The 26,659-nt window shown below is 48.0% G+C and overlaps 2 protein-coding genes across 2 annotated transcripts in view; both read right to left on the reverse strand.

Annotated features, from left to right (window-relative positions):
• The window catches only part of LOC122390258, a 39,101-nt gene extending 35,466 nt beyond the window's left edge, over positions 1-3,635 (reverse strand). The window contains exon 1 of the mRNA XM_043382997.1: positions 3,610-3,635. Coding sequence (XP_043238932.1) covers positions 3,610-3,635 — 26 coding nt within the window. The remainder of the gene's footprint in view (positions 1-3,609) is intronic.
• LOC122390259 lies at positions 3,636-16,973 on the reverse strand. Its single transcript, XM_043382998.1, has 2 exons — positions 15,168-16,973; positions 3,636-3,743 (listed from the first exon to the last, which is right to left on the reverse strand). Exons 1-2 carry the CDS (start codon positions 16,971-16,973, stop codon positions 3,636-3,638), a joined length of 1,914 nt encoding a protein of 637 aa, XP_043238933.1.
• Positions 16,974-26,659: the final 9,686 nt, after the last annotated feature.

Here is a 26,659-nt window from a genome sequence, read left to right on the forward strand (position 1 = left end):
TATTTCGTTGATTTATGCCAACCAACGTCTGCCATAATTCTTTGTTAACATCTCTGAAGACACAAGCTTCGTGCAATTGCTGTCAATCATTTTTTACACCTCGTTAAATCGTATGTGATCAACGCGTAAAATTGATAAAATTGATCAACGCGGGGGACGCTCCAGGCCGAACGCGCACGGCAGCAGCACCAGCTGGCTGTGGCTGAAACACGAGACCAGGGTGACGGACGAACGCAATGCTGGCGACACTGCAGCCTACAACGTTATTTAATGATCCTATATCGTGTTGTTAATTCCACACAATAATTTGTGTTTATGTACTCTGTTCGTCGCTCGAAAACTCATTAAAATAAGAACAAAACGCATCAACGAAAAGAAACAAAGCAATGGGCGTTTTGATTGGAAAGCAATGACCAGGGAAACAAGCGTTGCACCACAAACAGTATGCATGTTTGAAATACAATTGGGAATTCATGAGTTATTATGGTCAGGGTTGCGGAGCCGGAGTCGGAGCTGGAGCCGGAGCCGTCAAAAAAGGCGGCGACTCCAGCTCCTTTTTTTTTGAATAGGAAAAAAAAACTATTGACCTAGTTCGGTTTGACAGCACAAGGCCGTAAAACACGTGATATTCAAAATAGCCTTGTTATGCGAATACAGAAGCAACGTGAACCAATCTCTTCAGTCTTTTTTCTTCCACCCGTATTTAATTGTATAAAGGATGTACTGAATACTGGAGCCGGAGCCGGAGCCGATTTTTTTCTCCAGAGTCGGAGCCGGAGCAAGGGCGGCGCCACCGTGGGGGCAGTGGGGGCAGACTGCCCCCACTGGCAGGAGGCCGTGGGGGCAAGACTATGTTTTTGCCCCCACAAAGTTTGGCCGATGTTAAAGAGGGAACAGAAGACCTGCGCAACATTCATGATAGGCGGTTATGATAGTGCGCCTGTTTTTGACGGTCCCCGTATCAAGTGCATCAACAGAACGTTCGTTCTCGGACCGTCTGTCGCATATCTCCTACTCCCACTCATTCTCCTACTCATTTTCATTCACCAGAAGGCTGCCCTCGAGCTTGGCCTCGAGGAGGTTGAGAGGCAGTTTGTCAAAAGTCGGCCAGAGAAGAGATCACCCTCTTTTGGGAACCCTTAGACTGAGACTGAGCTCAGGGAGGTATGACAAAATGCGATAGGGTATGTATATCCTGGAAATCTGGAAATATATGTGAGTCGCCCTAATGGAATTTATTCTGGTATATCAATCATGTGTGAAAGAATCGCACAGATAAGTGCTACGGGACAAAAGATCTAGGTACTAATTATTGTTTTGAGGAATACACCATTTTACATCTCAACGAACAACAAAACGCTTTCACAGGTTTGTGTCTCGCAATCTAGTTTTATAGTTTTATTTGCTCGCGACCTTAACCCGGCCGGGCCCGGGGGGTAATCCCAACCACCGCAGCCCGGGGGTAGCCCCCCCCCCCCAGCGTAATTCTTTTTTCCACCCAAAGGAAGGCGCTATACGGAGAATATCCCATTGCGTCATTGAAAAGTGACTTACACCTCTCACCGGCCAGCTGGCTGCGTGGTGTAGTGGTGACTGGTGAGCACACTCGCCTCGTGATCTAATAACTAGGGTTCGATCCCCGCCGCCGGCCGAACTTTTTGGCGCGTTGTAGGTTAGGTTGTAGGTTTGTAGGTTGTAGGTTTGTAGGTTGTAGGTCTGTAGGTTAGGTTGTAGGTTAGGTTGTAGGTTGTAGGTTTGTAGGTTGTAGGTTAGGTCAGGTGAGGTTAGGTTATGTTTGTTTTTGTTTGGTTTGTTTACCAAGAAGCATCTTCGGGTATAGCGCCTTCCTTTGGTTGGAAAAAAGAAACACGCCCCCCCCCCCCCCCCCCACCTGTCTAACACCGTAAATAAGGCAGCTACGGAAACAAAAATGGTACAAAACGAAAGGTATCTACGATAAGATTCTAAAGCATCTAAACTTTTGACCCCAGGTCAAAAGTGGCGGAACGGGGAGGGCACCGGGGCACCGTGCCCCCCTTTGATCTTGGCATTTTAACATTAGCCCTATGGGCGTTGCATGGAAAGAATGGGACCAAAAGTCGGCAGTGTCTTGATTGATGGTGTTCCGGCGCTACTGCGTCAGGTCAATTTTCAAGGTCAGAAGTCAAGGTCAAAGGCAAAAACCGGCACTTTTGTGTTGGTCTCAAAGTACGTGTTTCAGAGGACGGCATGGTGCACAAAACCGGCTAAAATGGATGTTAAACGAAAGAAGAGAGTCTGGGGATTCCGACGATGTGCATAACATTCAAAATCAAGGTCACGGTCATGCTCAAAATTTACCACAAACTTTGCACTTTTTCTTATATCTTGTATACTAAATTCCGAGATGTACTAATTGTTTTGAAGCTTAGTGCTTTAGGTATTTGTGCTTTAGCTTACGTTACATGGCTGCTACAAGGTCAAAGTCACAAGAGAGTATCCTTGCTAGAGGATGTTTCACTTACTCAAGTCAGGTATAATAATTAAGACATGTTTTGCCATCCTGAGGCTCTAAATGAATGCTTAGAGCGGAATGGATCCCAGAATCGTGATCAGCGGCTAGGAAATCATCACAAACGACCTTTCATGTGTCAAAGTCAACCATAGGTCATTCGAGGTCACATGAGGCCAACATAAAACGTGACCTAATACATATGTCATTCGACGCGTCTCGACGAGACGAATGCGAAGGTAGCACTGCCGTAGCTCTATGACCATTTTTGTTGAAGTTATTTTCGAAAAAAAACACTTAAGCTCCTGCTCCAGCTCGGGGTCGTTGATCTGACCTCTGACCTCAGGTCACCAAAGTTACTTAAGCATTTTGTCTAGGTCAAATGCTACACAACCGTGCTCGTAATTTATCTTCATCTCTGAAACTCTTTTTTTGGCAGCTGGTTGAAGTTCACGTCTGTGACGTCGAAGTTTGTCGTGCAGGAGTCTAGAAAAATCGGCCCTGAGACGTTATCAAGGAGGCTAGGTCCAAATGTTTTGCTTCAAAAGATGTCAAATTAATGGGGGATAGGGTACAGCAAGTTTCGTCTTTCTATCCCTAAGCGTTCACGAGATATCGTAAATATTCGCCAGGGGTTGGTTAAGCTCAATACGTAGGTATGCATGAAACCTGAAACCATAATCATTTTGAATGGCAACACCTAGGGGCAAGGTGCTCATTGGATTTTGCAGATCGGCGTATCAGACAACAGTCGGGTCACCTCAAGCTTGCCCCCACTGGCGAAAATTCGTGGCGCCGCCACTGAGCCGGAGCCGTCTGAAATTTCCACGGTTCCGCATCCCTGATTATGGTGTTAGAAAATGCTCATGATACAATGAAATGAGAGTGGAATAAGACCAAAAATATGAATATAATTCGACTTGCATCGTCTTCAGGATGTGCATTATCCTCAGAATGTAGGCGACGAGAGTCGAAATATTTCATAATATTTTTGGTCTTATTTCTCTCTCATTTCATTGTATCATGAGCATAAGGTCATTTTCTAACACCATAATATTCATAATAATGCTCAAACTAGCCATAGCTCAGTAGCTCACCTTCAACAATTCATGACTTACCTGTGAAATGAGAGATACATCTCCATCTAGTCGGTGTGAGCGAGCAGAAACTGTTTGACGGCGTCTGTTTCTGGCTCTGAGAACGGTCTCGACCCGCCATACACCTGACTGCACGGGTTGCTGGAGGTACCCACCTGAACGACACGGACGAGCTCTGGGTTATGTCGCTGTGAGAGCAACACTGAGTGACTGAGGGCAGGCCAATTTTCGTTCGTAGCTCTCTGTGAGCGGATTCATTGGGGACGATTCTCTGCACATTCAAATATTGTAGAAATGCAACACTGCTTTTCTTATATTAGGAACTTTGGGAACAGGAAACCTTTGTTATCATTATTTTAGGTAGGTACCTTGCAATTGCAAAAGCATTGTTGAGTCACATTCAATATTTTATTCGGATTTTCAACCGAAGTCTTGGTTTCAATGTTAATTATGGATGAACACTGCCTCATTTAAACGAAATTTGAGTCACGTTTTCATTAAAGGTAGTGTGCCAGCTTTCCTGGACCGTATGGAGTTAATGGCCCAGATAAGGAGAACCGGATTTTTAGAACTTATCCATACCTTCAAAACTCATGGAAACGTCTTAAATTCTTCAAATTTTGAGTACCCCAGTGCGAAATTCGCCCCGACGGGTTGTCGGTCGTACCCCAACCACATTTCACACCACTATGAACAATAAATGCACACACTGAAATCGCTATTACCGATATGCTCATCCAATCAAGTTTCGATAAACCCGTTCATCATCATCTTCTGCGGTTTCGAACACGCCTGTTAGGTGGTGCGGTAGACCGCGCCCAAAGCCAGGGCCCCGGTAACGTGAGGTAGCCGAGTCGGGGCAGCGTGCGCTGACCCAAGCCGGGGCCGCGCGTCCTCCCGGTGTCATGTGATAGCCCGGGGCTGCCCGCGGGGATGCGGTAGACCGCGCCCAAAGCTGCGGCCCCGGCTTGGGTCAGCGGCCCAGCGCACGCTGCCCCGACTCGGCTACCTCACGTTACCGGGGCCCTGGCTTTGGGCGCGGCTTCTGCTCATACTTTGTGGTGCGGTGGTGGTGCGTCGGGCCGCGCGCTCTGACTTCGGCCAAGAAAAATGCGTCAGCTGATCATTGTCATTTCTGCCACTTGCGTGTGGTGAAATGGGGTCATAACTTAAGAGACGGCTTTTTCATATCAATTATTTTACATAAAATCATATTTCAAACCATAAATAATGTTCGACAGCCAAATAAAAGAAACAATACCAATACAGGCTTACAGTTTAAAGGTAGTGTGCCACCTTTGAAAGATTTCCCATTTTATTTTTCCTAGGATGAGAAGCTTCTGTTCTTACCTAATATCGCAAAAAAATCAAAAATGGGCCTGGAATAGTGCCTTTTTCGCCTAAAAGTTTATCGGTTTATCGATATGTATAACAACTGTAGTGGACTGACCTGCTAACAGGCGTCGGCAACAATCGCGAATGGGGCGCACATGTGACACTGACAATAAGCAAAGGTCATTATAGAGTTACGACGTACGGGAATGAGTTATCAGCTGTCTAATCGTAGACAACACAATGTCGAGCCTTAACCCGCGCCCCGCTGGGGGGGGGGCAGAATCTGCCCCCCCCCCTCCCGTTTTTCGCCAATAACTTCTAAACGCGTTACGCTAGCGACGTCAAACTTTCAGTACCTTATCATACATCAATTTGACACGTTCCCTGAAAATTTGAGCGAGATCCGTCAGAAAATTTTTGAGAAATTGACGTTTTAGTGACGTCATGTTCGCCATTTTCGCCTCAAAAACGGCAAAATTTCAAACGCCGCTAACATCTTCATTTTTAAAGGAATCAAGACGTAACAAAAAAGGTTATACGTGATTCTACTTTGTCTATCAAATGGCTATCTCGGTTTTTTGAAAATTTTGGATTTTGGCCAAAATTTTTCCAAAAAACTGACTTTTTTGGGAAAATATTTATAAAATCCAAAATTTTGAGTTTATCGAAAAAACCGGAATATATGTCAAAGAAGTGGTCTATGTGCACCTACATACCAATTTTTAGAAGAATCGGTTGAAAAATGTGGGAGTTATTCAAAATTTTATGACGTCACGACACACAAAAATTTTGAAAAATGATTTTTTTGGAAGTTCTAGACCTCGTACGGAAACAAAAATAGCACCATTCGATTCGCCGTGAAAAACTGCATCGATTAGACACCTTTTTAGGCCTTAACAACCAACTTCAAAATTTGACCTCACTTGACCTGACCTTGACCTGACCTCGACCTGAAATTCATCCAGAGGTGGTCCATATAACTTATTGAGTGTGCCTATTGAATTCCATGAGTAAAATGACCCATAAAACATGTGTCGCACATGCCCTTTTCTATATTTTGTTTTTGGTGACCTGACCTGACCTGACCTGACCTTGACCTTGACCTTTGAATGACATTGTGTGCAACGAATATTGTCTTGGTAGTCTAAGAACACGTTTTGGGCAATCAGTCTCAGTCCATTCTTCGGCAACTACGGTGCAAGGCCGATACTGTAGAAACTTGTATTTTGTACCCTTGACCTGACCTTGACCTGACCTCTGACCTACTTAAGCAAAAAAATTTGGGCTCTTAAGATCCGCCTTGTTGAGAGCTTTCGATTGCCGTTTTCCCCGTCTTTCTACGACCATCGGTTCGGAAGTTAGACAGGGGGGGCAGAATCTGCCCCCCCAGCAGGGCGCGTATGGCTGAATAGCCCAGCGGGGCGCGGGTTAAACTGTAAGCCTGTATTGGCATTGTTTCTTTTATTTGGCTGTCGAACATTATTTATGGTTTGAAATATGATTTTATGTAAAATAATTGATATGAAAAAGCCGTCTCTTAACCCTCGCCCGTAAACGGCGATCTGCCACCTTCGCCCATGCAGGGGGGGGGGGGGGTTGGTGCGACCCCCCTTGGCGTTTGAAAACGGAGCGTCGTAGAGCTTAGCGGAAAAGACCAACGGATTGCTCTCGCCGAGATCTCGCGATTGGTGGTATATTTTTTGGTCCTAGGTCAACATTTGACCTACTTTTGACCGGTCAAAGGTCAAATTTTCGGAAAAATAGACTTTTTTCAACTTTCGGCGGCGATTGCGGCAAAACGGTGAGAGATATCGACTTGAAACCTTCACTATCGTGTTTTTTGATCAATTCTCTATCGTTTGGTATGTATTTCGTTTCCCTAGCTCTAAAAATGGCGCGTTGGGAGCGCCGGAAGTCGGCAAGGTCACAGTCGGCGGCAGAAATTCGAAAATCAAAATTTAAATTTTTGAAATCTGATTGTATTTTTGGATTTGGGAGGTCCATTTGCTCCCTATAGAAGCTAATATTGCTGCATATTCCCATTGAGGTGACAAGAATTAGCAAAATAGTGGTTCGGGCGCTTTTCAAAAATAGTACCGGACGCTGTTCCTCTTGTGACGTCATAGCTCCGTGACCTGACCTGACCCGGTCAAGTTTCTTATACCATATGATAGCCAATACTTGCCTCAACATGAATGGGAAGTTTCATCACGATCCATCAACCGATGTCCGTACCACCGGCAGGAAACCTCGGGCGTTGGCACTCAGTTTGTGAAAATCCGGCCGGAGGCTGTTCCCTTTGTGACGTCATAACTCCGTGACCTGACATGACCCGGTCAAATTTTTTTTTTATCAGAAGATGCGCAAGATTTGCCTCATAAGGTACCCAAAATTTGGCGGCGCTGCGCGCCGCCGTTTTTGCACTATTTCCGAAAAGCCTCAGGGGGGGTTGCACCAACCCCCCCCTACATGGGCGAGGGTTAAGTTATGACCCCATTTCACCACACGCAAGTGGCAGAAATGACAATGATCAGCTGACGCATTTATCTTGGCCGAAGTCAGAGCGCGCGGCCCGACGCACCACCACCGCACCACAAAGTATGAGCAGAAGCCGCGCCCAAAGCCAGGGCCCCGGTAACGTGAGGTAGCCGAGTCGGGGCAGCGTGCGCTGGGCCGCTGACCCAAGCCGGGGCCGCAGCTTTGGGCGCGGTCTACCGCATCCCCGCGGGCAGCCCCGGGCTATCACATGACACCGGGAGGACGCGCGGCCCCGGCTCGGGTCAGCGCACGCTGCCCCGACTCGGCTACCTCACGTTACCGGGGCCCTGGCTTTGGGCGCGGTCTACCGCACCACCTAACAGGCATGTTCGAAACCGCAGGAGATGATGATGAACGGGTTTATCGAAACTTGATTGGATGAGCATATCGGTAATAACGATTTCAGTGTGTGCATTTATTGTTCATAGTGGTGTGAAATGTGGTTGGGGTACGACCGACAACCCGTTGGGGCGAATTTTGCACTGGGGTACTCAAAATTTGAAGAATTTAAGACGTTTCCATGAGTTTTGAAGGTATGGATAAGTTCTAAAAATCCGGTTCTCCTTATCTGGGCCATTAACTCCATACGGTCCAGGAAAGCTGGCACACTACCTTTAAGGCTCGACATTGTGTTGTCTACGATTAGACAGCTGGTAACTCATTCCCGTACGTCGTAACTCTATAATGACCTTTGCTTATTGTCACATGTGCGCCGCATTCGCGATTGTTGCCGACGCCTGTTTGCAGGTCAGCCCACTACAGTTGTTATACATATCGAAAAACCGATAAACTTTTAGGCGAAAAAGGCACTATTCCAGGCCCATTTTTTTGCGATATTAGGTAAAAACAGAAGCTTCTTGTTCTTATCCTAGGAAAAATAAAATGGGAAATCTTTCAAAGGTGGCACACTACCTTTAAAATCGAATAAATGGGTTGTGATTTTATAAGCAATCGATGCCAAATAAACATCAAAGCCCTGTTAGAAGTCGTCGTATAACTCGTTTGCGATTAAACTTACAGATTTCGGCTTCTGTGACTAAAAGGACATAGTACTGATTCAAATGGAATCGCTCGGCAAGCGGAGTTACGTAACAAAAAACTTACCGTCTATATGTTACAGGGAGTTTGAGAAATCCGTGAGTTTGCAAACTCCCTAGGGAGTTTGCAAACTCCCTGACCCATCAGTGAGTTTGCAAATTCACTAGGGAGTTTGCAAACTCACGGATTTCTCAAACTCCCTGTAACATATATATATATATATATATATATATATATATATATATATATATATATATATATATATATATATATATATATATATATATATATATATATATATATATATATATATATATTTTTCTAAGCCGCCGCCCATGATCAGACGACCAGGAGTGTCCACCCACTGACCCACGCGACAACAGCACCTTACGTTAACACCTCCCAAGACAAAAATATGAAGAAAGTCGCGACACTCCCTGCTAAGAAAAAGGAAAGCAAACAAAACAAAGCTAAATACAATACTTAGTAAGTTAGTAAAATGTCATAAGAAGAGGCAAAGAAGTCAAGACTAAATGTAGCTTGACTGGCCGCTACACCATTCCCAAAGAAGATAGTGAGAAGGAGAGAGTGATCCAGGGGTTAGTGGTAATAAGCGCATGCAAAGCTTGCATTATAGAAGAGGGACAGAGCCTAGTCACACCCGGAGGAGTCAGATCCTCACCGAAAAGGGATACCGATATATATATATATATACCGATATATATATATATATATATATATATATATATATATATATATATATATATATATATATATATATATATATATATATATATATATATATATATATATATATATATGTTACAGGCAAAGTGAAAAACCAGGCATTTTGCAAAATGCCTAGGCAATTTGCAAGATGACTGACCCGCCAGGCATTTTGCAAAATGCCTGGGCAGTTCGCAAACTGCCTGGTCCACCAGCACCAGGTATTTTGCAAACTGCCTGAAATTATTTTCCCAGGCAGTTTGCAAAATGCCTGACATCGAACTCACACCAGCGACGATGCGTACGCATATTGTAAGTGCCGCCTACAGAGGTTAATCACAAGCGATGCACACCAAGTGGGAGGACACACAGACAGTCACAGTGAGACACTCCGGGTAGCCCTGCCGAGTTCAAGGTCACTGAGCCTCAGGCAGCGGCCCGACTACCGCGCCGGCTGCCGGGCGCCCGGCGCGGTTTTATCGGTAAACACGCGTTAAACACGGTACAATGTTTCTAAGAGCCTAGATGACTTTTTGAAAATACTTTGGGTTGATATTAATCAGAAAAGAATGTGCTTCCCATGTATGGTAGATTGATTGGCGGGCCACACGTCTGCATGATCAATGCATAATGATCGTGTAATGATGAACATGCCCATTGCATGTAAAACTTGTAATATGGAAACGTCTTTTTATTTTAAAGGTGTTCACGTGGGTCGTGGACGACCAAAAACTTCATTTCTTGAAAAGTCACATGCTCTTGAAGTCCATGGAATTCATTTCATCTCATTACATTACAATGCATTGTTTTTAAATGATAATGCTTTTCCTGAAATGTACAGGGACCCGCAGTTGCTTCTGTACACACTAGTATTTCAGCGTATTCTTTGCTTGTGACACCGTTGGAGGCGAATTGGGAAATGATTGTGTGCTTATTAAAACCACCATCTGAAGGGCTTTAAACCAGGGATGCGGAGCCGGAGCCGGAGTCGGAGCCGGAGCCGCCGGAGCCGGCATATTTTGCCCGGAGCCGGAGCCGGAGCCGGAGCCGTGAAACAATATAGACCGGAGCCGGAGCCGGAGCCGGAGCCGCCAAAAAAGGGGGCGACTCCGGCTCCTTTTTATTTTTTGAAGAGGAAAAAAATAATTGACCTAGTTCGGTTTGACAGTACAAGGCAGTGAAACATATGGTATGTTCTTACGTCATGGGCCATCAAGTGAATGAAAAAAGCCGAATATCCCCAGTATCCCACAGTACGCAATCAACTTCCTGTCTGCTCCTCCCCCCCCCCCCACCCACGTCTACTGCATCCCCAGAACATGAGGACCGGTCATCAGGTGACGGCCATTGTTTTCAAGCCAGTGCAGTGGACTGCGACTCCCAGCACCGTCTCTGCCGAGACGGGTGTCAGCTTACGATGGTTCAGTGAACTCCGATTCGCGGCGACTGCGTTTCCAATGCCATCGCTTCCTAGTCCTTGTTCTGCCAGTTCTCTCCGAGGTGCGTTTACGCGGGGACGCGGTCATGAGCCGGTCATGGCAAAGAGTAACGCGTATAACCAATCCAATTTTTCTTCCACCCGTATTTAATTGATTGCATAGGGGATGTACTGAGTCGGAGCCGGAGCCGCCGGAGCCGGAGCCGCCGGAGCCGGACCATTTTACTCGGAGCCGGAGCCGGAGTCGGAGCCGCCATAACATTTCACCCGGAGCCGGAGCCGGAGCCGGAGCCGATTTTTTTCTCCGGAGCCGGAGCCGGAGCCGGAGCCGTCTGAAATTTCCACGGCTCCGCATCCCTGCTTTAAACTGATGTGCTGCTCTCCAAATTCAGTGAACTTTTTATGGCTATATCAGCAAAACATTGTTTTCAGCGCTTTTTCCTGCCCCATTCCTTCTGAAACCTGGAACCGCTTATTCCATTTACTCCTGCCATCTGACGATGGTCGTGCTGACTACTAGTTCCGGCGCTAGTTACTGCTCCAGTTTTGCACCCGGCACAAACTCAGGCGGCACCGCGCCGAAGCTCGACCAGGGAGGGTCGGACCGAGCCGACTGCCTGGGGCGCGGTTAGATCGGACGCCCTGCTGGGGAAGGGGACGGGAGTGAGGGGGAGGGGAGGAGGTGGTCACGTGGTCCGTCCAAGCTCGCAGACGACCTGTCCTGCGCCCAGCCATGTTCCGTGATCCAAAATGGCACGAGAGCTGTGGAATGCCTGGAAGAGACGCTTCGAAAGCGAACTTCAGCAGCACTAATTTACCATATTCTATGGAGATAAATGAATATTATCTTAATGCAGAAAAAAATGTATGCCTAAGCTGTATAAGCTGTATCTGTCTGGGAATCAAAGCTCTCCCATCCATAGGCGGCGGAACGATTTGAGACAAGGGGGGGCACCATGGCTCAAGGAGCCAAACCTAGGGTACCCCCAAATCCTGTTTTCTCATCGGATTTAGGCCACTTATTTTTCGTCACAGCCCTGACACGATGATTTTTTTATTTTTATTTTTTTTTTTTACTAAACGAAAATGGCAGTTCACCCCCGTATGCAGGGTTGTACCTAATTTTATATCTCTTTGTGGGGGCATATGCACCCACAATCCTGAATTATGCCCCCACAATGATGAAAAAGCACCCACAAGTCTTTTACAAGGCTGCAAGCGTCCTTTCGAGAGCACGGTGCCCTTCGCATGCTCTAACGGCGTCCTCCTGACCGTCTCGCGTTCATGCGTTTTTAATCACTCGGCGCCCTTCTGGGAGAATGGCGCACTTTTGACAGCACCGCGCCATTCTCATGGTCTAACGGCGCCCTCCTGACCGTCTCGCGTCCTTAGGTCTCTGTTCACCGTGCATCCCTCGACTATTCGGCGCCCTTCTGGCCTCTCAGCGCCCCTGAACCACATATAGCGTTTTCAATCACTCGGCACCCTTTTACGAGAATGGCGCCCTTTTCATGATCTCAAGGCGCCCACGTAACCATCTGGCGCCCCCACGTCCCCACCAACGTAGCACTACTGACTGTGCGGCGCCCTTCGCGCCCCTGGACCACATAGCGTTTTCAATCACTCGGCGCCCTCCTAAGAGAATGGCGCCCTTTCGTCTCACGGCGCCCTCGTAAGTCGTAACCGTCTGGCGCCTCCACATTTGGTGCCCCTCCTACTGGATGGCGCCTCTCTACATATTTTTTACGTCCTTCCGGTCAGTTTCTGCACTTTTAAGCGTGTATTTGCTTAGTCAGACACGTCACTTGAAGCGCCATTCGGCTAGCAATGTTATCAAATTCGGTGTTAATTTAGGCTCCCACATAAAGAATATCTATCGCGCCCCAAAACGGCCTGGCGCCGGGCGCCCCTACAGCTGGGCACCCACAATCATTTTAGGAAAATTACACCCCTGCCCGATGTGTGGTTAACTTTAAGCTGATCCTCAAGTACCTATGTGTTTCATGTTTGTCTCTTCCTTATTGTCGTTTGATAAATTCCATTTATCCTACATGTATAATTCCCAAGAAGCCATCGCAGTACTAATCAGTGGCGAATCCCAGGGTGGAGGTCACATGGGTCATGACTTAGGGCCTGGGGTCACCACATGCCTGCCAGGAGCACCACAGGCCTGACAGCCGACAGGGGCACCACAGGCCCGCCAGGGGTGCCAAAGGCCTAGCAGGGGCACCACGGGCCTGTCAGTGGCACCACAGGTCTGTCAGGAGCACCATCGGCCTAGCAAAAGCACTACAGGTCTTCCAGGGGCACCACAGACCTGCCAGGGGCACCAGAGGCCTGTCAGGGACACTATCGGCTTCGCAGGGGAACCACCGGCTTCGCAAGGGCACCATGGGCCTGTCAAGGGCACCACAAGCCTGTCGTTGGCAATTTAGGATTGTCAGAGGCACCACAAACCTGTCAAGGGCACCTGCGTTCTAACAGGGGCACCACAAACCTGCCAAGGCCCAGGGACACCACAGGCCTAGCAAGGACACCACAGGCCTGTCAGGGGCACCACGGGCCTGTCAGGGCCCATGGGCACCTAAGTCATGTCAGGGCCCACCGTAGGCTTGTCAGGGGGCAAGGTAGGTAGGTACCACAGTCTTTCCAGGGGCACCAGCGGCTTAGCAGGGGCACCAGTCATCACATGACTAACCAAAAATAAAGAAAAAAACTGAAAATAGGGCACCACCAAAATTGAGTGGCCGAAATCCGTTGAGGTTTTAATTTTGGGCATAGGTAGGGGCACCACTTCGATTCATGAACCTCCCCTTAGAGTTTTCCCGAATCCGCCCATGGTACTAATACATCAAATTTAAGGGGGGGGGGCACCTTGCTATTGGTGCCCCCCTTGCAGAATTCAAGGGGGGGCACGGTGCCCCGGTGCCCCCCCCCGTTCCGCCGCCTATGCTCCCATCTTCATCACTGATCACAACCGGGAAACATTCGAAATTCAAATTGGGTTTATTGCGCCCTTGAACTTTGACGCATCAATCACCCAAAGGTCTCCCATCACAGGCACGGGAGCCATCAAACCAACAACTGACCGCCACGCAGTCACAACAAATCCAACTCAACATTGCCACGTCATCGCCGCACTCGTCTCAGCTGCGCCGTTCACGTGTCAACCCCGCCACGCCGACCACACCCAAGCTATCCTACGCAGTACGCACGTCCTGTCCTCTGTCTCAGCTACCTGTAATTTGTGGCTAAGAGTTGTGCCACCAGGCGGCAGCACCCGTCGGCCTATCGGCCTATAGCTGTCGCCACTGCTGCACCGAGCGATGAGCGTACTCATCTCGGCCACACTACCTATACCTATATTTCTCAACACGCTCCCCCTTGGTGAATAGCGTTACATTGAGCGCGACATCATTCACCAACACATACGATACACACACGATACATGTACAATAAAAAATGCCATAACATCGCGCCGCGGCAGGCAGGACAAGCGGACCGGGACCAGGGGGAGGATGAGGCGGCCGGTCTAGGACGACTCTGGATCAGAGACCTCCAAGTCATGGAGCCGCTGCACTGCTCTCGTCTTTCTGCCCCTGCTAGTTTTAACTTCTGCGGACCTGGAGACACCATCCCTCCCTGGGAACAATTTGGTCACCACGCCCAGGTCCCACTTCATGCGAGGCTGCTTCTCATCTTGTAGAAGCACAACAGAGCCCTCCGCCAACTTACCTTGCGGTCGAAATTTGCGTACTGAGAGCGGCAAATTTCTGACATATTCCTGACTCCACACGGACCAGAACTTTCGCAGTCGCTTTTCTCTTACCTGTGACCGAGCTCTCAGCTCATCAGGTCTGACCTCAGACGGGTCCTCCGCCTCTTTGGCCAAAAAGCCTACGCTGTGACCCGTCAGGAAGTGGTTGGGGGTTAATGGTACTGGATCGTCTGGTGAATCACCAACAAAGGTGAGTGGCCGCGAGTTGACACACCCTTCAATCTCCGTCAGGGCAGTCTCTAACTCGGCCCTACTGAGGTGTCGCTGGCCCAGGGATTTTTTGAGAGCACTTTTCACACTACGCACCATGCGCTCGTACTGCCCACCCCACCACGGAGCGAGGGGGGCAGAAAACTTGAACCTGGGAGCGAGACGCCCGAAATATCGCTGCATCAGCTTCTCAGCAGCCTGGAATGTACGGGCATTGTCGAGATACACAACTGAAGGCACGCCTCTCCTGGCGGCAAATCTGCGAAAAGCCAACATAAAATCATCCAGAGAGAGTGAGTCTACTAACTCTAGGTGTACAGCACGCACCTGCGAGCAACAAAACAAACAAATGTAAAGCTTCTTGTCAGGATAATCCACAGCAAAGATTGGCCCTGCGAAATCGCACCCACAGACCTGAAACGGCCTGCTCTGAGTAACTCTGTCTCGAGGGAGAGGGGCGGCGGGCTCACAGCACGGCTGAGAATCCTGCCTGCGGCACGCGACACATCCCCTCACGACCCGTCGTGCGATGGTGCGCAGACCCACGATCCAGAACTCTGATCTCACTGCAGTTATCAGAGTTGACACACCAGCATGCTTCATACACAGGTGCTGCTCACGAACAATCAGGACGGCCAGGTGACCTTTTGGCAAAATCACCGGGTGCTTTTCCTCGTAGGAAAACTCTGACAACTGCAAACGGCCGCGCACACGTAGCAGCCCGTCATAGCCGAGAAACGGCGTCAGTCTGTAAATCTGGGAACTTCGGTGCACCGGACTGCCCTGCCTGAGCAGTTTCAGTTCTTCAGGGTAACTGTCAGCCTGCACCAAGCGTAACAGCTCCACGCGAGCCGTCGAGAACTCCTCGGCTGAGAGATCTCCCTGACGGCGCTGCGATCTTTGTCTCACGTTGTGAACAAATCTCAAGATCCAGCCCATGACACGGGTTGCTCGGCTGAGCGTACTGTAGCGCTCCACCTGCAGAAAATCGGATGTGTTACCCGCCGCTACACTCGCCGCCGTGAAAACACCAACATTGTCACAAACAATTGACTCTGGTAGGGAATCCAGAGAATCAGCCTCTTGCTGACCATCAGTGTCAAGGTCCTGTCCCTGGTCCGGAGTCGAACCCGGCTCTGCGTCTGGTCTCTGCGGGACAGAAGTGCTCTCGGTCATATCCAGACCAACCTCCGGCTCTCGCGTCACGCTCGGATCACCATCAGCCTCCCTCAACCAGTCGGGTCCGCTGATCCACACAGGGGATGCCACCAGATCCTCTGCTAACAGGCCGCGTGTCATGAGATCCGCCGGATTTTCGGCTGACCTGCAGTGCAACCAGTTCTTTGTGTCAGTAAGCCGTTGGATCTCGCTGACCCGGTTGGACACAAACTGCTTCCACCTGCTCGGGTTACCACGTAGCCATCCCAGAGCAATCATGGAGTCACTCCAGCACCTGTACGGTGTGTCAGCAGGCAAGTGCAGTGCCGTACGAACAAACTGCACCAGTTGAGCCGCCAGCACACAGGCCGAGAGCTCCAAGCGCGGCATCGTGAGCCGCTGACGCAGGGGGGCCACCCTCCCCTTCGACATGACGAAGGAGACGCTGTACGAGTCATCAGGCTGTTTGATACGGATGTACACACATGCACCATACGCCTTTGGGGATGCATCAGCAAATACACACAGCTCGAGAGACGGTGCAGCTGACCAGTCTGAAACAGAGTGCACTGTGAAACATCGTGGGACCTTCATGTTCTTCAAAATCCGACAACCGTCCAACCACCTGGTGAACACCTCTGCATAGTCAGGCGGCAGCTCATCGTCCCACTCCAGCTGGAGCTCCCACAGCTCCTGAAACAGGCATTTAGCGACCACACTAAATGGCGTCAAAAATCCTACTGGATCGAAGATCCGCGCCATCATGCTGAGGACCACACGCTTCGTTGGCACTATGCCAGCAGGCAGCTCGTCTCCTGTGAAAGAGAAAACATCCTCCTCCTTACACCAGGTCACCCCAAGAACCTTCATCACACTTTCTGTAGTCACATGTCCCTTTTGACACTTTTCGGCCAGCACAGATGAGTTGCTGTTGCACTTGGACAACTCCATCCCAGCCGCTCTCATAATCTCATGAGCCTCCTGGAACATCTCCACAGCACCCTGTTCTGTATCCGAGCCTGACAGCAGGTCATCAACATACAGCGACTCTTTCAGTTCGGTGACGACCGGACTCTCTGGGTACAGCGACAGGTGATACCTGATGGTGGCGTTCATTAAGAACGGGCTGCAGGCGACACCCATCGTCACCCGCTCGAACCGCATGGTCCGAATCTGGCCCCCTTGTCTCCATAGGAAGCGATGGGCATCTCGGTCATGTGACGTCAGACGAACCTGGTGAAATGCTTTCACAATGTCAGCCGAATACCCGAACCGCCATCGTCTGAAACGAAGTAACACCTCCAGCAGGTTCGGCATCAGAGAGGGTCCCACATGGACTACATCATTCAAAGAGATACCGTTGGGTCCCTTTGCACTAGCGTCAAAGACAGGTCGCACCTTTGTTGTGCTACTGGTTTCCTTAACCACTGGTCTGTGCGGGAGATAAAACATGACGTCACTGGTCGTCATCTGATCAGGTGGCACCTCACTGATGACACTATCACTTACCATCTGACTGAGAGCTGAATCATAGTCAGCTCGCAGCTGGGGGTTCCTGTCCAGTTTGCGCTCTAGACTCATCAGCCGCTTTTGTGCGGAATCACGATTCTCCATCAACTGACTTTTGTTGTCCCTCCAGGGCACACTAACAACGTACCTGCTGCCATCATACTGGATGGACTTGTTGAACGCCTTCAACACGGCATCATCATCATCAGACTCCATCTCAGTACCAGGATCAAACCCATCCCGAGACCACATCTCACTAGCACTGGGAGTTGGGGCGGTCATCAGAAGCAGTTGACATCCCATACCTGAGTCAACACCAGCAGGGCCCCCTCCACTGAACCAGAGAGGACCCACCCAAATGGTGTCTCCATAGCAGCCAGCCCGTCAGGGCCTCTGACAAGTCCAGATCTTACCAGTGACCAGTACTGGTCTTGTCCAACAACAATGTCAATGTGCAGTGGGCAGTCCGACGTGCAGTCTGCTGCGAGCTGGAGATGGCTGAAGGGCTGGAGGAGCTGGGCAGGGACTCGAGGCCGCATCAGTGGCGCGCATATCACTGGCACCTCCACCACTCGAACTTTAGTAGCTGTCGGCACACAAGCAGCATTTGCGGCAGAAACATTGAGCTCATACACATTACACACATTTGAGGTTCTACCCCCACCAAACGATGCACATGTTATGTCCACTGACCCCTGATACTCCCCTTTCACTTGTTTCATCAGCCTCTCGGTCACAAAACTCTTGTCAGCCCCACTGTCATAAATCAGGGTAGCAGGTACAGGGCCATCTTTGCCCTCAACAAGTACCTGAGCAATGGGAAGCAGTGACACGCTCCCCGTAGTACAAGACAGAGACACTCTAGCTTGTGGCTCCTGACATGACTGAGTCGTTCCCCCATCAGACCGCTGAGGTCTGAAGGAGGTGGACTGAGGAGGTCTACCTGCACCCTCACCACCCCTGGATCCCACTGGGCCATCAGTTCCCCTACACCAGCACAGTAGAGGGTGGTGTCTGCCACCACAGTCACATCTCTTAGCGCACTGTTTCGCATGATGTCCAGTCTGCAGACAGGACATACACACATTTTTAGCCCTTACTTCCTAGTTCCTGGTACCTTGCCTTTGGATCAATCGACAAAAAGTGAGCACACTTAGCTGGCACATGCTGTCCTCCGCAGAAGGAGCAGACTGGAGAGACAGCCTGGAGAGCCGCAGCAGCTGCAGGGGCTCGTTGGTGCAAGGCTCTCTGTGGTCGGGTCACACGTTGGCTGCGCCTCGACTCCGAGGCAGCAGGAGCAGCCAGGTGCTGAGAGTAGGCACCTGATCTCTCGCGTCGCCCGATCTCTGAGTCAAGGAACTCCAGCAACCAACTCAGGTCACTCTCATGTCCAACGCCATCCCGTGCCCACTCCATCCTAATGGCAGATGGCAGTCTTTGTAAAATCACAGGTACTAGCATCACACCATATGCATCACCCTTCACACCTAGCGCCTCCAAAGCCCTCACATGAGTCAACAGCTTATCCTGTAAGCCCCTCAGAACATGCACGTCAGGTACAGAGGGGGCAGGGCAGGCTGGCACGGTCCGCCGACAGCATGTTTATTAATCCCACCCAGAAATGACAAACAAAGCCTCTGATTGGCCAGTTTTGGCTGACAGACGCAGAATATTTGTCAGCCATAGAATACTATGCTTTAGCACTCTTTCAATAATGACGCATACGTTACATTTACAAGTTAGGGCAGCTAAAATATTGTAATGGATCTTACATGTTAAATATAACATTTTTTGGAAGCCCGTGCCCCGTACAGATTGTTTCTAGCGAGTTAGGTGTTACAAAGTATTGAAAGAAATGATTGTTCTCTATTTAATAAAGAGCAAAAGCTTTTAGCCACTAACATCCGCCCGACAGTCTCCAGAATCCTACGTACGGGGACACCGCAGTCTCGGTTTCTTATGTTATCGCAATGGGGAAAAATTGAAATTTTAAATGAGTCAGTATCGTGTTAAGAAGTACGGATGCTTTCAAACTAAATGCCTTTCAATTCAAATTCCAGAATATCCTTTCGCGGAAATAGCCCTTCTCAGCCTGTCGGCCCATTCTCTAACGCTACAAGTCTGAACAGTGAGCGTCTCATGCGTTGCTCACGTATCGCGATAAAAAGGACGGTGTCATATAATCAAATGAACTTTTCTTATGCATAGAGCATTTGAAACCTCACACCAAACGTCTCCCTTCCTTGTTTTCTACTGCTGCCTTTCACATGCCTACCCAATGACCGTTCCAGCTCGACGTTCCTTATCGACTGCCTCACATTCAACGGCCATATCCCACCTACGCTGAAAACCAATCGGAGGCACTTTCAATAGTCCCTTGAATAAAATTGCTACCTACACGCATTTAGAGGAGAACGAGGCCCAGAAAAGGCATGCATAAAACGATCGGTTTTGGCCCCCATGGAATAAGCCAGGACGTAACATCATATTGATTGAAGAACATTTTCGAGGAGATGACATCTATTATATATTATTTTGCAAAAATATTGTGAACATAACGTCCGCGTATCGCAGCTCTGAATCTGTTGGTGTCAGTCCCATGCAGCAGCCACCAGACCACCGCCCCGCCGCCTGCCGTTCGCTGATCATACAGGCCGGCTGTCCCAGTGTCTCATCAAACGATCACAACTGACTCAGTATTTATAAAATGCCAAACAAAAACAGACGCACAATATTATAGATCATGCCAGCTCTTTCAGTCATGCGCGTGGAGATATATCGGTAGTTTTCCTATCACAGATCACACTGAACAGAGCATAAGCGTAGACACGCAACAATAAATAATGCATTATCAAGTACACCGATCGATGCATCGTGGAATACACCGAATAATACACCACTGCTTTAGCGTTCCCCCAGGTGGGTGGGGGCGTTTTCGGTCACACCTGACAATTTTGTGCTTGCATAAATAAAACGACACGCAACTCAGTATAACTTATGTAGGTATATTACATCGATTCGCATCATTTGTGAAAAAATGTAACCCCATGTCACCTAAGGTCAGGTCAGGTCACCATGACGTAGAAGTTTGAAACTCGAGCTATTGCATGAGAGAATCAGAACCAACATCTTGAATATCTTTAATTTTGATATCGGTGACCTAGGGTCAGGTCAACTTTGCGACGTCTCCAGTCTCAGTCAGTATGAGAAACTCGAAATGTTCTGCTTTTGAAACAAAAACACTCAAACATCGGGATTTATCGTATGCTCCTGAGGTCATCTCAGGTCATGTAACGTCTCCAACAGTTTATTTTTGTACATTGATTTTAGATGGAACGTGGCCAGAGCGCTAAAAACATCATAATCATAGGCGGCGGAACGGGGAGGGCACCGGGGCACCGTGCCCCCTTTGATTTTGGCATTTTAACATTAGCCCTATGGGCGTTGCATGGAAAGAATGAGACAAAAGTCGGCAATGTCCCCTTAATTGAAGGTGTTCCGCCGCTACTGATGTTAATCTCAATTTCAATGTAACGAATCGATGACATGCAATATGGCATTTTCTGCGACATTGACCTGAGGTAAAATTTATTAAGTTGACCTTGTAAGGTCAACAAGACGAGAGAAACGCAGTGCCGGTAAAATCAACGTAATAAAAGGTTGGTATCAAAAGTTTTAAAAGAAAAGACGATTTCCGAAGCAAGCCGATTGTTCAGTTTTGGCCCTTTGGAGGCTTAACCCTAGTTGACCTTAGCTCAAATCTAAGAACCTGAAAGATTTTCGAAAGAGCTATCGAATTCGCTTTTCCGCGGCGCTGTAGCTTCTTTGGTTCCCGAGTTACGAACCAATTCGTGAAGTTGTCAAAATCGGGAGCCAAAATTCGTCATCATCTTACTTTTGGTAACCTCCAGTGACCTCAGCGATGACCTGATCGAAAATGACCTGTATGATTCTGAAGAAAAATAGCGAGCTACATATTAATTTTACTGCGTCTTTCCAGCTGCGTCTTTACTACGCCCCCCCCCCCCCCCCACCCCACCAACTTGGCTGAGGGCCATCCGGGCGCGGGTTAATAACATGGCGCAACAAGTTTTGTTATCAACTTGTCCTTTTCACACATAGTGACACTAGATATTACAGCCAACGCCTATCACCAACCTGGTGGTGGGCTTTGGCCAGCGATCGCCGATCGGGGCCAACGCGGGCTCTTACTCGTCCACAATCAGCACGAATGATGAATTACAGCTGCTCCAGACCGGCCACTTCAATCCAGCGTGTAATCCCCAGTCCACATAAGAACCACTAGTGAAACTCTGAGTGGGCCAACTGCACTGCATCTTTGACCTTTGCAGCTCTGACTTTTCAGAATTTGAACAGCCTTCTCTTTCCCACCCTTCTGTGCTGATGAATGATGATCCTTTGGAAACCTGGAAAAAAGACAGTACAGACTCAGGGAGATGAAACTGTTTTGCTATGGGTCTGTTCCAGTCGCACTTCCTAACACATCTAAACTCCTCCAAGAGCAAGATAGAGGAGGTTGGAGCCAGGGCTGCGGAGTCGGAGTCGGAGTCGGAGTCGGTCGGAGTCGACAGTTGTGACCGGAGTCGGAGTCGGAGTCGGAGTCGATATTGGAAACCCCAGCCGGAGTCGGAGTCGGAGTCACCGAAAATCTGTCGACTCCGCAGCCCTGCCAGGTGTGCGGAGTCGGAGTCGGGAGTTGGAGTCGATCGGAGTCGACATTTCTGCCCGGAGTCGGAGTCGGAGTCGGAGTTGGTTTTTGAAAGCCGGAGTCGTAGTCGGGGTCGGAGTCGGAGTCGCCGTAAATCCATCGACTCCGCAGCCCTGGTTGGAGCAAGGCCCTTCTTGGCTTTGTAGGGGGGCGAAAGCTGCCACTGGAACAGGGAAGCAATCTTGGAGGAGTTAAGAGGTGTTAGGAAGTGCGACTGGAACAGACCCTATGACAATGTCTGTGCATAGAGCGAGCAGATGGTAGAAGTGGTCAATTGGTGAGTGGAACAAATGTAAATGTCAGGAAAGCAGTCATATTTTGTGATAGACATGATGCAGATGTTGGCCAAGCTGACAAGGCAGATATAATTACCAGCTTGTTATACTATAACTCATCATATTTTCATGTTTAACAGAGGGAATATAATGTAAAAAAGCCTTAGATGAAAGTAGATAATATAAGTTCTATAGAAAAATGTTTAGGCATGTAAGTAATGTAGGATTTGTGGTTTTTAAAGGCTAGGTAAATGTGTTCCCTGTTCAACAATTCTTCAGCATTCAGACATTGATGTCAATGTACGTACATGCATCAACATACATACCTGTTGTGGAGTGATTATGGGCTGCTTTCCTGAGCAGTTGATGGCCATGACTGGAATCTTAAAAACACAGCTAATTTTTCCATTTTGTTAACTATGACTGAGGATCTTCTGTGCTGAAAAAGAGATAGACAATAGACATCAGCTGATAGACATTGTACAACTCATTTGTGAAACAAGATCAATTCCATTTAGGTGAATAGGTCGTAGGATAATGGTGACATGGATGAATTTCAGTTTTCACTTTTCACAAGTCCAGGTACCTAGTGACAAAATGAAATATTGTAGCAGGTATCAATGATAATGTTTCTGGTGAAAATGCAGGCATTTTAGAATTCAGTTGAAGCTTTAGATGGAGGATTTTTGGAAAATATTTGCCACAAATAACATTGGAATCTCAGAAACAAAAATCCAAATCTTATTTGATATCAAAAACAAATCAAACTGTTACCATTGAACACCAAGCAGCATGCTGAGTAGTCATTGACTTAGACATATGCATGTTACACATGGCTACAGTACTTTGAAATAGCTTTTATAAAATGTATGCACTCATGTAATCTAAACATCTAAATATGTCAGCTTAAACTTGTTTTACATTAAACCTGCTAAGCCAAGAAAAAAAGATAAATATGAGAAGCCCAAAACAAGTTATTGAAAACATAAACACAGGTAACGCTACAACAAAACTGAGTCAAAACACTCAAAACTAAGTGTTTCAATGAACGCAAGATTAATGCGTGCCACAGAAGCAGCTGTCCACTGTAAAGCGGAGTGGGCACAGCATGGTGAAAGCGGGAAGTGGTGCACAAAACTGAATTAAGAAGAGTGCCCAACTAACTGTATCTGCATTCTGCATCCCTTTACATGTAGGTGACCTTTCCACGCCACTTACAAAATTTGAGTACAATCAGCCAAAACTAAACTGTAAAACAGGCCATGCCCACTCGCACATGAGGGGTGTGCAAAAACATGCCTGTAATACATTATGCCTAGATAGATACATTAAGATGAAAATGTGTTGTGTCTGTGTGTAGTGGCATGACGTGACATGACTATTATCAATACCTGGCAGTACAATTATCATGATATTATCATTATTGCAATTGTAATGAATAATGATATTGAACTTTTCTTCTCATTTTATATAGCCAAAATACCTGAATTTTTTAATATCAAGTTTGCGTACTCCAAAATCGTAACTATTATGCTTCCTCCAGTACCTAATAACAAGGCCATCCCTAATAAGTTTGAGCAAGACTATTATCCATTAGATGTAGGGACGATCATGACCACTTGACTAAAAAATGGTTGACTTCGTTCTTACGGTTTAAGCCCGGAGAAGGACCGCTCCGGTTGTTTTTCAATAGAAAAACACAATTCTAACGAATAGTGTTTGTCTTTTCAAACAACCTGCGGTTATGTAGCCTTGGTTCTTACAAGCCTATTAAATCACAACACAAGGGGAGGGGCACTGCAAAAGGGCGTGGAAATCGCCACATTTGTCCCAAGATGTTTAATGGATAATAATCGGCATCTAAATATCGTCGTATTAGTATGCGAGGTCACCAAAGAAAAAGTTAACATTATTCATCAAATATCAAAGCAAATTGGCAATATCTAGCACAACGAAACACATAATTCAACACCTAACGAGGCCGGCCGATTAACCGATACCACCATGGCGACCGCTCAAGTCCAACTGGCCGGCAACTGGCCAATCAGGGAGCTTGTTTGTCATTTCTGGGTGGGATTAAAAAACATGCCCGCCGACATCAAAACAACGGTGCGTCAGCTGATTATTGGTCCTCCGATTCAGGAGAAATTATTAACGCGGGAACGCCGGCGCTAAATAAAGGCGGTAGGATTCACGGCTTCGCATGATCGTGTGCAATGTTTTTTTATAGTATCAAGCGAGGGGTATTGCCGGAGTTTTGCAAATAAATATTTTGCTCTCAGTTTCGCTATGCGATCGTGAACACTTTATTTTCATAGATACGATATGAAATAGGATAAACAGGCAATACCATAGGCCAACCCAAGGCTATGTAGGCCGACCTTAGACTTCGCATAGCCATGGACATTGCGAAGGAAGGTACTCGCCGATCGTATCACGATACCACGGGCAAGATATCAGACTTTTGGGAGTTTTGTGTCGCTGGAATGTATTTTAAGTGCTAAGAAGGAAAATAATTCAATTAAATGATATCATGGACAATGGACATGCCATTCCAAGCATATATTTGCCTGGCTTCGACAACCAGATAGCCAGGCTTATTTCACGAGCTTCTAAAGAGGTAGTGGATTTAATATCGTTTCTATTACATTTGATTGATAATCCTACATATCAGTAAAGCTGCCACGTTATCATTCTCGGCGAGCGATTACCGGCACATCGTACCAATGCCAATGCAGCGTCGAGCGTCCGATGGTTTACGATAGGATGGTTTACGACGGGCCGGGCGGCGGGCACCGGGGCACCGTGCCCCCTTTACTTTTGGCATTTTAACATTAGCCCTATGGGCGTTGCACGGATATAATGGGACCAAAAGTCGGAAGTGCCCCCCCCCCCCCTTAATTGAAGGTGTTCTGCCGCTACTGCTGAGAGGCCGTGGAAAATCGCTTTTAAAATAAATGCCTATTTTATGATCTACCACGATTCGTGGGGCTGACTAGTACCGACGGGGATCCCACAAACACGACGGTCACATTCATTAAGCATGATGTAGGTACGGCGTAAAGCACCACAACTCACTCCAAAAGCGCAACCTTCTGAGATATCTTATATTTAGTTTCAATGCTGGTACTGGTGCAGTTTCAATGCTGGTACGGGGACCAGCAGTTGCTACTGTACACGAATCCCTTGTCTAGCCGTTTGTCCTGTCCAGTAACAACCGATAACATTGATATCGACAACCGGTCCCTGTACATAATAAAAACATAAAAAACATTGGGACACAAACAACTGGAAACTGTTGGTACTTTCGCGCATAGGCGCCGGAACGGGGAGGGCACCGGGGCACCGTGCCCCCCTTTTATTTTGGCATTTTAACATGGGCTCTATGGGCGTTACATGGAAAGAATGGGATCAAAAGTCGGCAGTGCCTCCTCCCCCTTCCCCTTAATTGAAGGTGTTCCGCCGCTACTGCTTTCGCGCACGTAATACAACGACGCTGGCAATCAACAAGTTGCAACATACGCCCGAGATAATAAGTTTCAGATAACAACGCCGGCCAAGAGGTGCGCCGTCCGAAGGCTCCAGTTGAGCTGGGCGCAGGTACTAAATAGGGAAATCCTACATTCATCTCGCCGCATTTAAGCGCACCAATCGAAAGACGACAGCGTGACCGCGCTGACAGGCAATCAACCTGGCCACATAAAACTAGCTAGTGCAAGGAAGATGTCTATATAAACCACTGGACCATGCAAAGTGTTCATGTAAATAAAATACGAGTAAAGATGACGCGTTTGAGGGCAGACTGGCCAAACAGTGACGTTACACGCGGATCTCAACACTGCACAACCCATTCATCAAAAAAGATCTCGTGGATCCCTATATACGTCATAACTGGCCCTAGTACGAGGGTATATAGCCATGGACGTAAATGGCCGGCTTAAGGCACAGGATCCCAATTGTCATCCCCATTACGTGGTCCCCAGAAGTCGCCAGGCCGAGAGCCAATGGCAGTTAAGCACATCTTACACGTGCCGACAAAGGTGACACAATGAATCAAATAATGAGTCCGTTAATAAGCCTGCCTAATTCTGCATGTAGACTGCTATTTACCACCACGGCGGAAGGCTAAAACGCATCCATACAGCTCAACATAGGTGTCAATTTCCGCCGGGTTGGGGGTGCTCAAGCTCTCTAAATTCCCCTCCGGCTCGCCTGGCTTGGCTTTGGAGCCCCAACAGACGGTGCGGGTCAAGGTCACCGCTAAGGCGGCGGCGGATTTGCTGCGCCCGGGCAGTGGGCACTGGGCACCCTCAATTCGGTAAAAATCGACACCCATG

Source organism: Amphibalanus amphitrite, unplaced genomic scaffold, assembly GCF_019059575.1.
Source record: "Amphibalanus amphitrite isolate SeventyFive unplaced genomic scaffold, NRLGWU_Aamphi_draft 000388F_arrow, whole genome shotgun sequence".
Classification (NCBI taxonomy): domain Eukaryota; kingdom Metazoa; phylum Arthropoda; class Thecostraca; order Balanomorpha; family Balanidae; genus Amphibalanus; species Amphibalanus amphitrite.

What these genes read in the sequence shown, in the direction of transcription:
- LOC122390259 (XM_043382998.1), bottom strand. Translation starts at nt 16,973, where the DNA reads ATGCGGTTCGAGCGGGTGACGATGGGTGTCGCCTGCAGCCCGTTCTTA. An exon ending in GCACCATCGCACGACGGGTC is followed by an intron (nt 3,744 to 15,167) that starts GTGAGGGGATGT and finishes CGTGTCGTTCAG; the next exon opens with GTGGGTACCTCCAGCAACCC.